The sequence below is a fragment of the Oncorhynchus tshawytscha genome, linkage group LG02 (assembly GCF_018296145.1).
Source record: "Oncorhynchus tshawytscha isolate Ot180627B linkage group LG02, Otsh_v2.0, whole genome shotgun sequence".
NCBI lineage: Eukaryota > Metazoa > Chordata > Actinopteri > Salmoniformes > Salmonidae > Oncorhynchus > Oncorhynchus tshawytscha.
This window is the reverse complement of record NC_056430.1, coordinates 7,217,234-7,232,259: the sequence shown is the minus strand read 5'-3', so window position 1 is coordinate 7,232,259 and position 15,026 is coordinate 7,217,234. Positions and strand designations below refer to the sequence as shown.

Sequence of the window (15,026 nt, the reverse complement as noted above, 5' to 3'; positions counted from 1 at the left end):
AAATAATATTCAGCCTGGAAGACACAAAATAAGCTGACATTGTTTATTTATTTCTCCAGCAGAGTGTGAACTCTGATAGAGATAGAATGACTAGAATAGAATACATTATATTTTGGACGGTTTCTCTTACCCATGATAGAGACGTCATACTCGATCTGTAGGAGGGCCTCCTGACCACACTGGTTGAGCACGGCGAGGGCATCCCTGTGGTTGGCACTGTGGAGGGGCACCCCGTCTACACACATCAGACGATCCCCCGGCTTCAGGCTACCCTCTCTGAAGTAGGACGGGGGGGGGCAGGTAGAGGCAGAGGAGAGAGAGGAAGGGAGAAGAGAGAGACACACATGGAGAGGGGAGACACAGGAAGGTAGAGAAAGAGAAATGGTACAGATGGGCAGAGAAGAAGAAGGGGTCACTGTTATTTGGATCAATAAACAAGGATAGATGAACTAGTAAATCCAGATTTTGTGCCTGACCATGTGACCTGACCAGGGATGTAATACAAGACATATGGTGGCAGATGCATCCTTTTCAGAGTTCATAACAACTTCCTTGTTGTAAAAGGAGTAAATGAAGATGGCTTCTATCCAACCCAAGCTATCTAAAATGACTTTTATACAACTGTCAGGCGTTTTGTGACATTTGACCACAGTCCTAGGAGACAACAGAGGAGACAACAGAGGAGACACAAAGGAAGGCTGACTGTGTCACACCCTAATCTATTTCACCTGTCTTTGTGATTGTCTCCACCCCCCCTTCAGGTGTCGCCCATCTTCCCCATTATCCCCTGGGTATTTATACCTGTGTTCTCCGTTTGTCTGTTGCTAGTTCGTCTTGTTTGTCAAGTCGACCAGCGGTTTTGTCTCAGCTCCTGCTTTTATCAGTCTCTCTAATTCTCACCCTCCTGGTTTTGACCCTTGCCTGTCCTGACTCTGAGCCCGCCTGCCTGGTCACACTGCCTGACCCTGAGCCTGCCTGCCGTCCGGTACCGTTGCCCCACTTCTGGTTTACTGACCCCTTGACCTGTCTATTGCCCCTGTTGCATTATTAAACCCTTGTTAACTCAACGTTGTCTGCATCTGGGTCTTACCTTCATACCTGATAGACTGAACCAAAGACAGAGATGGAAGATGTCTCAGACAGTCACAGCCTACATAACAGCCGTGTAGTTGAGCGAGAGAGAGAGAGAGAGAGAGAGAGAGAGAGATGCGGGGAGTGAGAGAGTGAGCAAAGGACAGAGGGAAGGAGAGATGGAGGGAGGGAGAATCATGGCATATTCTCTTCCACTTTCTGCATCCTGTCACATTGTGTTCAAGGGACCTCCTCTCCAACAATGTTCTTCCCCTCATCTCTCTCCTTCTACCCACTCCTCTCTCTCCTTCTACCCCTCCTCTCTCTCTCCTTCTACTCCCCTCTCTCTCCTCCTACCCCTCCTCTCTCTCTCCTTCTACTCCCCTCTCTCTCCTTCTACCCCTCCTCACTCTCTCCTTCTACCCCTACCCCTCCTCTCTCTCTCCTTCTACTCCCCTCTCTCTCCTTCTACCCCTCCTCACTCTCTCCTTCTACCCCTACCCCTCCTCTCTCTCTCTCCTTCTACCCCTCCTCTCTCTCTCCTTCTACCCCTCCTCTCTCTCTCCTTCTACCTACTCCTCTCTCTCCTTCTACCCCTTCCTCCCCTCTCCCTCTCCTCCTACCTCTACCTTTCCTCTGTCTACTCGATCCCTCGCTCTCTATCTCTCACACACTCTCTCACTTCAGCATCGGCTGAAATTTCTCATCCCTCGTATTTTACCCTCGTACTCTCCTTCTACCCACTCCTCTCTCTCCTTCTACCCCTCCTCTCTCTCTCCTTCTACTCCCCTCTCTCTCCTCCTACCCCTCCTCTCTCTCTCCTTCTACTCCCCCTCTCTCTCCTTCTACCCCTCCTCACTCTCTCCTTCTACCCCTACCCCTCCTCTCTCTCTCCTTCTACTCCCCTCTCTCTCCTTCTACCCCTCCTCACTCTCTCCTTCTACCCCTACCCCTCCTCTCTCTCTCCTTCTACCCCTCCTCTCTCTCTCCTCCTACCCCTCCTCTCTCTCTCCTTCTACCTACTCCTCTCTCTCCTTCTACCCCTTCCTCCCCCCTCTCTCTCCTCCTACCTCTACCTTTCCTCTGTCTACTCGATCCCTCGCTCTCTATCTCTCACACACTCTCTCACTTCAGCGTCGGCTGAAATTTCTCATCCCTCGTATTTTACATGTGGGTGTGAAGAGTGAAAACATATTCATATGTAACTAGCACCAGCCGACATATTCAGGAGACATATTCATTTTCAATATCCCTCTCAGCCAAACCCACACAGAAAAATGTAACACAGGTCCTGTCTCAAATGACACCAGTAGTGCACTACATATGCACCCTACATAGCAGTGCACTATAACATATAGTACCAGTCAAAGGTTTGGACACACCGACTCATTCAAGGGTTTCTCTTTATTTTTTAAACTATTTTCTTCATTGTAGAATAATAGTGAAGACATATATTCCATATATGGTACTTCATAGTTTTGATGTATTCACTATTATACTGCATGTATGTAGAAAATAGTAAAAATAAAGAATAAAGAAATGAGTAGGTGTACTGTAGCTCCAGCTGACCCTGTGCTCCTCTGTGCTCCTCCAGCTGACCCTGTGCTCCTCTAGCTGACCCTGTGCTCCTCTGTGCTCCTCTAGCTGACCCTGTGCTCCTCTAGCTGACCCTGTGCTCCTCTAGCTGACCCTGTGCTCTAGATGACCCTGTGCTCTAGCTGACCCTGTGCTCCTCTAGCTGACCCTGTGCTCTAGCTGACCCTGTGCTTCTCTGTGCTCTAGCTGACCCTGTGCTCTAGCTGACCCTGTGCTCCTCTGTGCCCCCTGCTGACCCTGTGATCCTCTGTGCTCCAGCTGACCCTGTGCTCTAGCTGACCCTGTGCTAAATCTGACCCTGTGCTCCTCTGTGCTCCTCTAGGTGACCCTGTGCTCCTCTAGCTGACCCTGTGATCCTCTGTGCTCCTCTAGCTGACCCTGTGCTCTAGCTGACCCTGTGCTCCTCTGTGCCCCCTGCTGACCCTGTGATCCTCTGTGCTCCAGCTGACCCTGTGCTCTAGCTGACCCTGTGCTAAATCTGACCCTGTGCTCCTCTGTGCTCCTCTAGGTGACCCTGTGCTCCTCTGTGCTCCAGCTGACCCTGTGCTCTAGCTGACCCTGTGCTAAATCTGACCCTGTGCTCCTCTGTGCTCCTCTAGGTGACCCTGTGCTCCTCTGTGCTCCAGCTGACCCTGTGCTCTAGCTGACCCTGTGCTAAATCTGACCCTGTGCTCCTCTGTGCTCCTCTAGCTGACCCTGTGCTCCTCTGTGCTCTAGCTGACCCTGTGATCCTCTGTGCTCCAGCTGACCCTGTGCTCTAGCTGACCCTGTGCTCTAGCTGACCCTGTGCTCCTCTGTGCTCTAGCTGACCCTGTGATCCTCTGTGCTCCAGCTGACCCTGTGCTCTAGCTGACCCTGTGCTATAGCTGACCCTGTGCTCCTCTGTGCTCCTCTAGCTGACCCTGTGCTCATCTAGCTGACCCTGTGCTCTAGCTGACCCTGTGCTCCTCCAGCTGACCCTTTGCTCCTCTGTGCTCCTCCAGCTGACCCTGTGCTCTCGCTGACCCTGTGTTCCTCTGTGCCCCCTGCTGACCCTGTGATCCTCTGTGCTCCAGCTGACCCTGTGCTCTAGCTGACCCTGTGCTAAATCTGACCCTGTGCTCCTCTCTGTGCTCCTCTAGCTGACCCTGTGCTCCTCTGTGCTCCAGCTGACCCTGTGCTCTAGCTGACCCTGTGTTCCTCTAGCTGACCCTGTGCTAAAGCTGACACTGTGATCCTCTGTGATCTAGCTGACCCTGTGCTCTAGCTGACCCTGTGCTCCTCTGTGCTCTAGCTGACCCTGTGATCCTCTGTGCTCCAGCTGACCCTGTGCTCTAGCTGACCCTGTGCTCTAGCTGACCCTGTGCTCCTCTGTGCTCCTCTAGCTGACCCTGTGCTAAAGCTGATACTGTGCTCCTCTGTGCTCATCTAGCTGACCCTGTGCTAAAGCTGACCCTGTGTTCCTCTGTGCCCCCTGCTGACCCTGTGATCCTCTGTGCTCCAGCTGACCCTGTGCTCTAGCTGACCCTGTGCTAAATCTGACCCTGTGCTCCTCTCTGTGCTCCTCTAGCTGACCCTGTGCTCCTCTGTGCTCCAGCTGACCCTGTGCTCTAGCTGACCCTGTGTTCCTCTAGCTGACCCTGTGCTAAAGCTGACACTGTGATCCTCTGTGATCTAGCTGACCCTGTGCTCTAGCTGACCCTGTGCTCCTCTGTGCTCTAGCTGACCCTGTGATCCTCTGTGCTCCAGCTGACCCTGTGCTCCTCCAGCTGACCCTGTGCTCCTCTGCTCCTCCAGCTGATCCTGTGCTCTAGCTGACCCTGTGCTCCTCTGTGCTCTTGCTGACCCAGTGCTCTAGCTGACCCTGTGCTCTAGCTGACCCTGTGCTCCTCTGTGCTCTAGCTGACCTTGTGCTCTAACTGACCCTGTGCTCTATCTGACCCTGTGCTCTAGCTGACCCTGTGCTCCTCTGTGCTCTAGCTGACCTTGTGCTCTAACTGACCCTGTGCTCTAGCTGACCCTGTGCTCTAGCTGACCCTGTGCTCTTGCTGACCCTGTGCTCTAGCTGACCCTGTGCTCTAGCTGACCCTGTGCTCTAGCTGACTCTGTGCTCCTCTGTGCTCCTCTTTGCTCTAGCTGACCCTGTGCTCCTCCAGCTGACCCTGTGCTCTAGCTGACCCTGTGCTCCTCTGTGCTCCAGCTGACCCTGTGCTCCTCCAGCTGACCCTGTGCTCTAGCTGACCCTGTGCTCCTGGGGAATAAGGTGTCACACCATGATCCACATCACCTGTCTGCAGGACCTCCTGGTCTGACGTATGTCACCACTAGGGGGCGAGATTTGTTCCAGTCTTCGTGTGAGCCCCCTGAAACATCACATTAAACAAATTAAACACTTGAGGAAATGGTTTGGTTATACAGTATGACATCACTTTTAATAGGGCATCTGCCTGACCAACATCAATTTGGTCCTGTGTGGCCCAGTTGGTAGAGCATGGTGCTTGCAACGCTAAGGATCATGGGTTCGAATCCCACTGAGGGCCACCCATATGACTGTAAGTTGGAGAAAGCGTCAGCTAAACGGCATTTCTTATATTATATACAGTATATTAATTTGCATCAAAACTGTTGTGTAATAAAAGTATGCATTGAAGAGTCTCAAGAATATTTCACTAATCTTTTAGGCCACCCACAGTTAAAACAAGTCTGCCATGCTAACTGTGCTGTAAACGTTGGATTGATTTCCCTACAGCCTAAATTACTTTGTCTTTTATTGATCTGTGGATGGCGTTGTTAAGAAATGAGCATTTCCAATCGGTGGAATAGCTGAGGCTATTTTAAATTCACTTCGAGTTCTTTCTTTATGGGTCAGCTGTGACTGAAACACAATCAACCTAGACTGTAGTGGAAACGGTCAGGTTTGTCTGTGTAAATGCAGGGGTGTCAAACTCATTCCGCGGAGTGCCCGAGTGTCTGCGGGTTTTTTGATTTTTCCATTCAATTAAGACCTAGACAACCAGGTGACGGGAGTTTCTCACTAATTAGTGACCTTAATCCATCAATCAAGTACAAGGGTGGAGCGAAAACCTGCAGACACTCGGCCCTCCGTGGAGTTTGACACATGTTGTGAAATGAATGTATAGGGTGCATCCCAAATGGCACTCTATTCCCTTCATAGTGCACTACTTTAGACCAGAGTCCATAGGGAATAGGGTGCACTACATTAGACCAGAGTCCATAGGGAATAGGGTGCACCGCATATAGGGAATAGGGTGCACTACGTTTGACCAGAGCCCATAGGGAATAGGGTGCACTACATTTGACCAGAGCCCAGAGTGTAGTATACATAGTATAGTATACATAGTGTAGTATGCATAATTTAGTATGCATAGTGTAGTATACATAGTGTAGTATACATAGTGTAGTATACATAGTGTAGTATACATAGTGTAGTATACATAGTGTAGTATACATAGTGTAGTATGCATAGTGTAGTATACATAGTGTAGTATACATAGTGTAGTATACATAGTGTAGTATACATAGTGTAGTATGCATAATTTAGTATGCATAGTGTAGTATACATAGTGTAGTGTACATAGTGCAGTATGCATAATTTAGTATGTATAGTGTAGTATACATAGTGTAGTATGCATAGTTTAGTATACATAGTGTAGTATACATAGTGTAGTATACATAGTGTAGTATACATAGTGTAGTATACATAGTGTAGTATACATAGTGTAGTATACATAGTGTAGTATACATAGTGTAGTATACATAGTGTAGTATACATAGTGTAGTATACATAGTGTAGTATACATAGTTTAGTATGCATAGTTTAGTATACATAGTGTAGTATACATTGTGTAGTGTACATAGTGTAGTATACATAGTGTAGTATACATAGTGTAGTATACATAGTGTAGTATACATAGTGTAGTATACATAGTGTAGTACCTCTCATGACGAAGCCGAAGCTGGTCCCTTCTTTGTGCAAACATATCTCCATTGTCTTGGAAATCACACCTGAGGTACTGTCTGGTGCTGGGGGAGAGAGACAGAGAGAGAAAACTTTTGAAAAACTCCCATATCTACTGGGTGAAATTCCACAGTGTGCCATCACAGCAGCAAGATTTGTGACCTGTTGCCACGAGAAAAGGGCAACCAGTGAAGAACAAACACCATTGTAAATACAACCCATATTTATGCTTATTTATTTTATCTTGTGTCCTTTAGCCATTTGTACATTGTTAGAACACTGTATATATATATAATATGACATTTGTAATGTCTTTACTGTTTTGAAACTTCTGTATGTGTAATGTTTACTGTTAATTTTTGTTGTTTTTCACTTTATATATTCACTTTGTATGTTGTCTACCTCACTTGCTTTGGCAATGTTAACACATGTTTCCCATGCCAATAAAGCCCTTGAATTGAATTGAATTGAATTGAGAGACAGAGAGACAGCGAGAGAGACAGCGAGAGAGACAGCGAGAGAGACAGCGAGAGAGACAGAGAGACAGAGAGAGAGAGAGAGAGAGAGAGAGAGAGACAGCGAGAGAGACAGAGAGAGAGAGACAGCGAGACAGCGAGATAGAGAGAGACAGAGAGACCGCGAGAGAGACCACGAGAGAGACAGCGAGAGAGACAGAGAGACAGAGAGAGACAGAGAGAGACAGAGAGACAGAGAAAGACAGAGAGACAGAGAGAGAGAGACAGAGACAGCAAGAGAGAGACAGAGAGACAGAGAGACAGAGAAAGACAGAGAGAGAGACAGAGAGAGAGAGAGAGACAGAGAGAGACAGAGAGACAGAGAGAGACAGCGAGAGAGAGAGAGAGAGAGAGAGACAGAGAGACCGCGAGAGAGACAGAGACAGCAAGAGAGAGAGAGAGACAGAGACAGAGAGAGACAGAGAGACAGAGAAAGACAGAGAGACAGACAGAGAGAGAGACAGAGACAGCAAGAGAGAGACAGAGAGAGACAGAGAGAGAGAAAGACAGAGAGAGAGACAGAGAGAGAGAGAGAGACAGAGAGAGACAGAGAGACAGAGAGCGACAGAGAGACAGAGAGACAGAGAGAGACAGAGAGACAGAGAGAGACAGAGAGACAGAGAGAGACAGAAAAGACAGAGAGACAGAGAGAGAGAGGCTTATGAATGATGTCACCACCACTAAATCACAGGTTTTACTGGGCTCACTACCAGGAACCAGCGGACAGCAAAGATAAATAGACAGATTCATTATTACAAATTGGAAAGGTCAGGCAGAATCGGATAGGCTTGTAAAATTCAAGTGTCTGTTTTACTAGAATGGAAGGTCAGGGAACACACAGACCTCTTACTGGCAACCCTAATGCCAGACTGGCAGACCACATGACCTGAGCAGGTAAAACTCTAGGCAGTAGCTGATAACTGGGACCTGTAGTATTTCCCTGAGTAGGTCATGTGGTTGAGAAACTGTTCCAGATTGGTCCCTGCTCCCCTGGGCACTCCTATAGACCTGCGTTTAGATATCAGTAGTATTAGTAGAGTGGTAAAAGTGAAACTGGAAACACTTATCTCCCTCACTAGCTTTAAGCACCAACTGTCAGAGCAGCTCACAGATTACTGCACCTGTACATAGCCCACCTATAATTTAGCCCAAACAACTACCTCTTTCCCTACTGTATTTATTTTATTTATTTATTTTTGTTCCTTTGCACCCCATTATTTTTATTTCTACTTTGCACATTCTTCCATTGCAAATCTACCATTCAGTGTTTTACTTGCTATATTGTATTTACTTTGCTACCATGGCCTTTTTTTGCCTTTACCTCCCTTATCTCACCTCATTTGCTCACATCGTATATAGACTTGTTTATACTGTGTTATTGACTGTATGTTTGTTTTACTCCATGTGTAACTCTGTTGTTGTATGTGTCGAACTGCTTTGCTTTATCTTGGCTAGGTCGCAATTGTAAATGAAAACTTCTTCTCAACTTGTCTACCTGGTTAAATAAAGGTGTTCTCAACTTGTCTACCTGGTTAAATAAAGGTGAAATAAATAATAAAAACAAATAAAAAAGCTTGGCCTTTGATAGGTTGCATTTCAACATATTTGTATTCTTCTTCTCGGATCTACAGAGGTGCCTAACAGGTATAGGAGTTTGAATTCAGACCCAAGAACAATAGTCAGCCCCTCCTACCTGATGGGGGTAGTTCGTACTCCACTTCCAGGACAACTCGTTCTCCCACGTTCTTCAACAGACTGATGATCTCTTCGTGTCTCAGCTTAGTCAGGTTGATACCATTCACTGACTTAATGTAGTCGCCCACGTTCAACTGATCACTCCTAGGATAGGAACATATAGACATGGGTTGGTACGGTAGCCTAGTGGTAAGAGCGTTGGACTAGTAACCGAAAGGTTGTAAGTTCAAATCCCCGAGCTGACAAGGTACAAAATCTGTCGTTCTGCCCCTGAACAGGCAATTAACCCACTGTTTCTAGGCCATAATTGAAAATAGGAATTTGCTCTTAACTGACTTGCCTAGTAAAATAAAAAAAATAAAGTACATAAATGATCTAATATGATTGTCATCATTTTAGGTCAGGTTGATGCCATTGACTGACTTACAACATTATCTAGTTGATACAACATTATCTAGTTGATCACTCATTAGACATGACCAGATATACAACATTATCTGGCTGATTACTCATTAGACAGGACCAGAGATACAACATTATCTAGCTGATCACTCATTAGACAGGACCATACTGTAGATACAACATTATCTAGTTGATCACTCATTAGACAGGACCAGAGATACAACATTATCTAGCTGATCACTCATTAGACAGGACCAGAGATACAACATTACCTAGCTGATCCCTCACTAGACTGGACCAGAGATACAACATTATCTAGCTGATCACTCATTAGACAGGACCAGAGATACAACATTATCTAGCTGATCACTCATTAGACAGGGCCAGAGATACAACATTATCTAGCTGATCACTCACTAGACTGGACCAGAGATACAACATTATCTAGCTGATCACTCATTAGACAGGGCCAGAGATACAACATTATCTAGCTGATCACTCATTAGACAGGACCATACTGTAGATACAACATTATCTAGCTGATCACTCATTAGACAGGACCAGAGATACAACATTATCTAGCTGATCACTCATTAGACAGGGCCAGAGATACAACATTATCTAGCTGATCACTCATTAGACAGGACCATACTGTAGATACAACATTACCTAGCTGATCACTCATTAGACAGGACCAGAGATACAACATTATCTAGCTGATCACTCATTAGACATGACCAGAGATACAACATTATCTAGTATATCACTCATTAGACAGGACCATACTGTAGATACAACATTATCTAGCTGATCACTCATTAGACATGACCAGAGATACAACATTATCTAGCTGATAATAATATACACCTTTCATTAAACCATCACACCTTTCATTAAACCATCACACCTTTCATTAAACCTACAGGCTTCAGGATCCACGACAGATGAATAGCATGACGTTGGTTAGAATCTACTCTCAAAAAAAACAGAATTAGAAATCAACACTTTCCTAATCGATAACAATCAAACTCTATAGTTCCATCTATTCTACAACAATAACATTCTGGTTCCGAATTTAATCAAACTCTATAGTTTCATCTATTCTACAACAATAACATTCTGGTTCCGAATTCAATCAAACTCTATAGTTCCATCTATTCTACAACAATAACATTCTGGTTCCGAATTCAATCAAACTCTATAGTTCCATCTATTCTACAACAATAACATTCTGGTTCCGAATTCAATCAAACTCTATAGTTCCATCTATTCTACAACAATAACATTCTGGTTCCGAATTCCACACAGACAAACAGACAGGACCAGACAGAGTAGATCGATACGTTCTTTGTTGGTTGTGATTGCCAGGTAGATAACTTGTGGTTTGAAGTATTCAACTCCTCAGGAAAATAGTTTTTGTTGCTGCGTTTCTTACAGTAGGATTGTGAGGTAGAGAGTTTGAGAAAGGAGAGAGTTTGTCAACAAGTAAAGAGAATGTCAATCAAATATCCCATGTTACAAAGCCTAACACTCTACCACAGTACGACTGTGATTAACAATAAATTACATTTTGTTGGAAATATTGATCTATCTACTGTATATATACTAACAATATGATGTTGCTAGTTACTTTAACGTTCTAAATGAAATCAGAAAGCAAGCTCCTGTCTTCACATACACCCAGTAGATTAAACGACTCCTCATACACCCACTGGATTAAATTACTTCTCATACACCCACTAGATTAAAGGACTCCTCATAGACCCACTAGATTAAAGGACTACTCATACACCCACTAGATTAAAGTACTTGTCATACACCCACTAGGTTAAACGACATCTCATACACCCACTAGGTTAACCGACTTCTCATACGCCCACTAGGTTAACTGATTTCTCATACACCCACTAGATTAAAGGATTTCTCATACACCCACTAGATTAAAGGACTCCTCATAAACCCACTAGATTAAAGGACATCTCATACACCCACTAGATTATAGGACTTCTCATACACCCACTAGATTAACCGACGTCTCATACCCACTAGATTAAAGGACTCCTCATACACCCACTAGATTAAAGGACTTCTCATACACCCAATTAAAGGACTCCTCATACACCCACTAGATTAAAGGACTTTTCATACACCCACTAGATTAAAGGACTTCTCATACCCACTAGATTAAAGGACTTCTCATACCCACTAGATTAAAGGACGTCTCATACCCACTAGATTAAAGGACTCCTCATACACCCACTAGGTTAAAGGACTTCTCATACACCCACTAGATTAAAGGACTCCTCATACACCCACTAGATTAAAGGACTTCTCATACCCACTAGATTAAAGGACGTCTCATACCCACTAGATTAAAGGACAACTCATACCCACTAGATTAAAGGACTTCTCATACCCACTAGATTAAATGACTCCTCATACACCCACTAGATTAAAGGACTCCTAATACACCCACTAGATTAAAGGACTCCTCATACACCCACTAGATTAAAGTACTTTTCATACACCCATAAGGTTAAACGACATCTCATACACCCACTAGGTTAACCGACTTCTCATACGCCCACTAGGTTAACTGATTTCTCATACACCCACTAGATTAAAGGATTTCTCATACACCCACTAGATTAAAGGACTCCTCATACCCACTAGATTAAAGGACTTCTCATACCCACTAGATTAAAGGATGTCTCATACCCACTAGATTAAAGGACTCCTCATACACCCACTAGATTAAATGACTTCTCATACACCCACTAGATTAAAGGACTCCTCATACACCCACTAGATTAAAGGACTCCTCATACACCAACTATATTAAAGGAATTCTCATACACCCACTAGATTAAAGGACTCCTCATACACCCAGTAGAATAAAGGACTCCTCATACCCACTAGATTAAAGGACTTCTCATACCCACTAGATTAAAGGATGTCTCATACCCACTAGATTAAAGGACTCCTCATACACCCACTAGATTAAAGGACTTCTCATACACCCACTAGATTAAAGGACTCCTCCTACACCCACTAGATTAAAGGACTCCTAATACACCCACTAGATTAAAGGACTTCTCATACACCCAGTAGATTAAATGACTCCTCATACACCCACTAGATTAAAGGATTTCTCATACACCCACTAGATTAAAGGACTTCTCATACCCACTAGATTAAATGACTCCTCATACACCCACTAGATTAAAGGACTTCTCATACCCACTAGATTAAAGGACGTCTCATACCCACTAGATTAAAGGACTCCTCATACACCCACTAGATTAAATGACTTTTCATACAACCACTAGATTAAAGGACTTCTCATACACCCACTAGATTAAAGGACTCCTCATACACCCACTAGATTAAAGGACTCCTCATACCCACTAGATTAAAGGACGTCTCATACCCACTAGATTAAATGACTCCTCATACACCCACTAGATTAAATGACTTCTCATACACCCACTAGATTAAAGGACTCCTCATACACCCAGTAGATTAAATGACTCCTCATACACCCACTAGATTAAAGGACTTCTCATACACCCACTAGATTAAAGGACTCCTCAAACACACACTAGATTAAAGGACTCCTCATACACCATCTAGATTAAAGGACTTCTCATACACCCACTAGATTAAAGGACTCCTCATACACCCACTAGATTAAAGGACTTCTCATACACCCACTAGATAAAAGGACTCCTCATACCCACTAGATTAAAGGACTCCTTATACACCCACTAGATTAAAGGACTTCTCATACACCCAGTAGATTAAAGGACTCCTCATACACCCACTAGATTAAAGGACTCCTCATACACCCTCTAGATTAAAGGACTCCTCATACACCCATTAGGTTAAATGACTTCTCATACACCCACTAGATTAAAGGACTTCTCATACACCCACTAGATTAAAGGACTCCTCATACACCCAGTAGATTAAAGGACTCCTCATATCCACTAGATTAAAGGACTTCTCATACACCCACTAGATTAAAGGACTCCTCATACACCCAGTAGATTAAAGGACTCCTCATACCCACTAGATTAAAGGACTTCTCATACCCACTAGATTAAAGGACGTCTCATACCCACTAGATTAAAGGACTCCTCATACAACCACTAGATTAAAGGACTCCTCATACACCCACTAGATTAAAGGACTCCTCATACACCCACTAGATTAAAGGACTCCTCATACACCCACTAGATTAAAGGACTTCTCATACACCCAGTAGATTAAAGGACTCCTCATACACCCACTAGATTAAACTACTTCTCATACACCCACTAGATTAAAGGACTCCTCATATACCCACTAGATTAAAGGACTCCTCATACACCCACTAGATTAAAGGACTCCTCATACACCCACTAGATTAAAGGACGTCTCATACCCACTAGATTAAAGGACTCCTCATACACCCACTAGGTTAAAGGACTTCTCATACACCCACTAGATTAAAGGACTCCTCATACACCCACTAGATTAAAGGACTTCTCATACCCACTAGATTAAAGGACGTCTCATACCCACTAGATTAAAGGACAACTCATACCCACTAGATTAAAGGACTTCTCATACCCACTAGATTAAATGACTCCTCATACACCCACTAGATTAAAGGACTCCTAATACACCCACTAGATTAAAGGACTCCTCATACACCCACTAGATTAAAGTACTTTTCATACACCCATAAGGTTAAACGACATCTCATACACCCACTAGGTTAACCGACTTCTCATACGCCCACTAGGTTAACTGATTTCTCATACACCCACTAGATTAAAGGATGTCTCACACCCACTAGATTAAAGGACTCCTCATACCCACTAGATTAAAGGACTTATCATACCCACTAGATTAAAGGATGTCTCATACCCACTAGATTAAAGGACTCCTCATACACCCACTATATTAAAGGACTTCTCATACACCCAGTAGATTAAATGACTCCTCATACACCCACTAGATTAAAGGACTCCTCATACCCACTAGATTAAAGGACTTCTCATACACCCACTAGATTAAAGGACTCCTCATACACCCAGTAGAATAAAGGACTCCTCATACACCCACTAGATTAAAGGACTTCTCATACCCACTAGATTAAAGGATGTCTCATACCCACTAGATTAAAGGACTCCTCATACACCCACTAGATTAAAGGACTTCTCATACAACCACTAGATTAAAGGACTCCTCATACACCCACTAGATTAAAGGGCTCCTCATACACCCACTAGATTAAAGGACTTCTCATACACCCAGTAGATTAAATGACTCCTCGTACACCCACTAGATTAAAGGACTCCTCATACACCCACTAGATTAAAGGACTTCTCATACCCACTAGATTAAATGACTCCTCATACACCCACTAGATTAAAGGACTTCTCATACCCACTAGATTAAAGGACGTCTCATACCCACTAGATTAAAGGACTCCTCATACACCCACTAGATTAAATGACTTTTCATACAACCACTAGATTAAAGGACTTCTCATACACCCACTAGATTAAAGGACTCCTCATACACCCACTAGATTAAAGGACTCCTCATACCCACTAGATTAAAGGACGTCTCATACCCACTAGATTAAATGACTCCTCATACACCCACTAGATTAAATGACTTCTCATACACCCACTAGATTAAAGGACTCCTCATACACCCTCTAGATTAAAGGACTCCTCATACACCCATTAGGTTAAATGACTTCTCATACACCCACTAGATTAAAGGACTTCTCA

The 15,026-nt window shown here is 44.2% G+C and overlaps 1 protein-coding gene across 1 annotated transcript in view; it reads right to left on the bottom strand.

Annotated features, from left to right (window-relative positions):
- Positions 1-4,767: 4,767 nt before the first annotated feature.
- The window catches only part of LOC121840610 (glutamate receptor-interacting protein 2-like), a 68,155-nt gene continuing 57,896 nt past the window's right edge, over positions 4,768-15,026 (bottom strand). The window contains exons 4-6 of the mRNA XM_042304916.1: positions 8,834-8,979; positions 6,604-6,690; positions 4,768-5,009 (exon numbers count right to left, since the gene is read on the bottom strand). Of these exons, the coding sequence (XP_042160850.1) occupies positions 4,930-5,009; positions 6,604-6,690; positions 8,834-8,979 (313 nt within the window). The 3' untranslated portion in view covers positions 4,768-4,929. The remainder of the gene's footprint in view (positions 5,010-6,603; positions 6,691-8,833; positions 8,980-15,026) is intronic.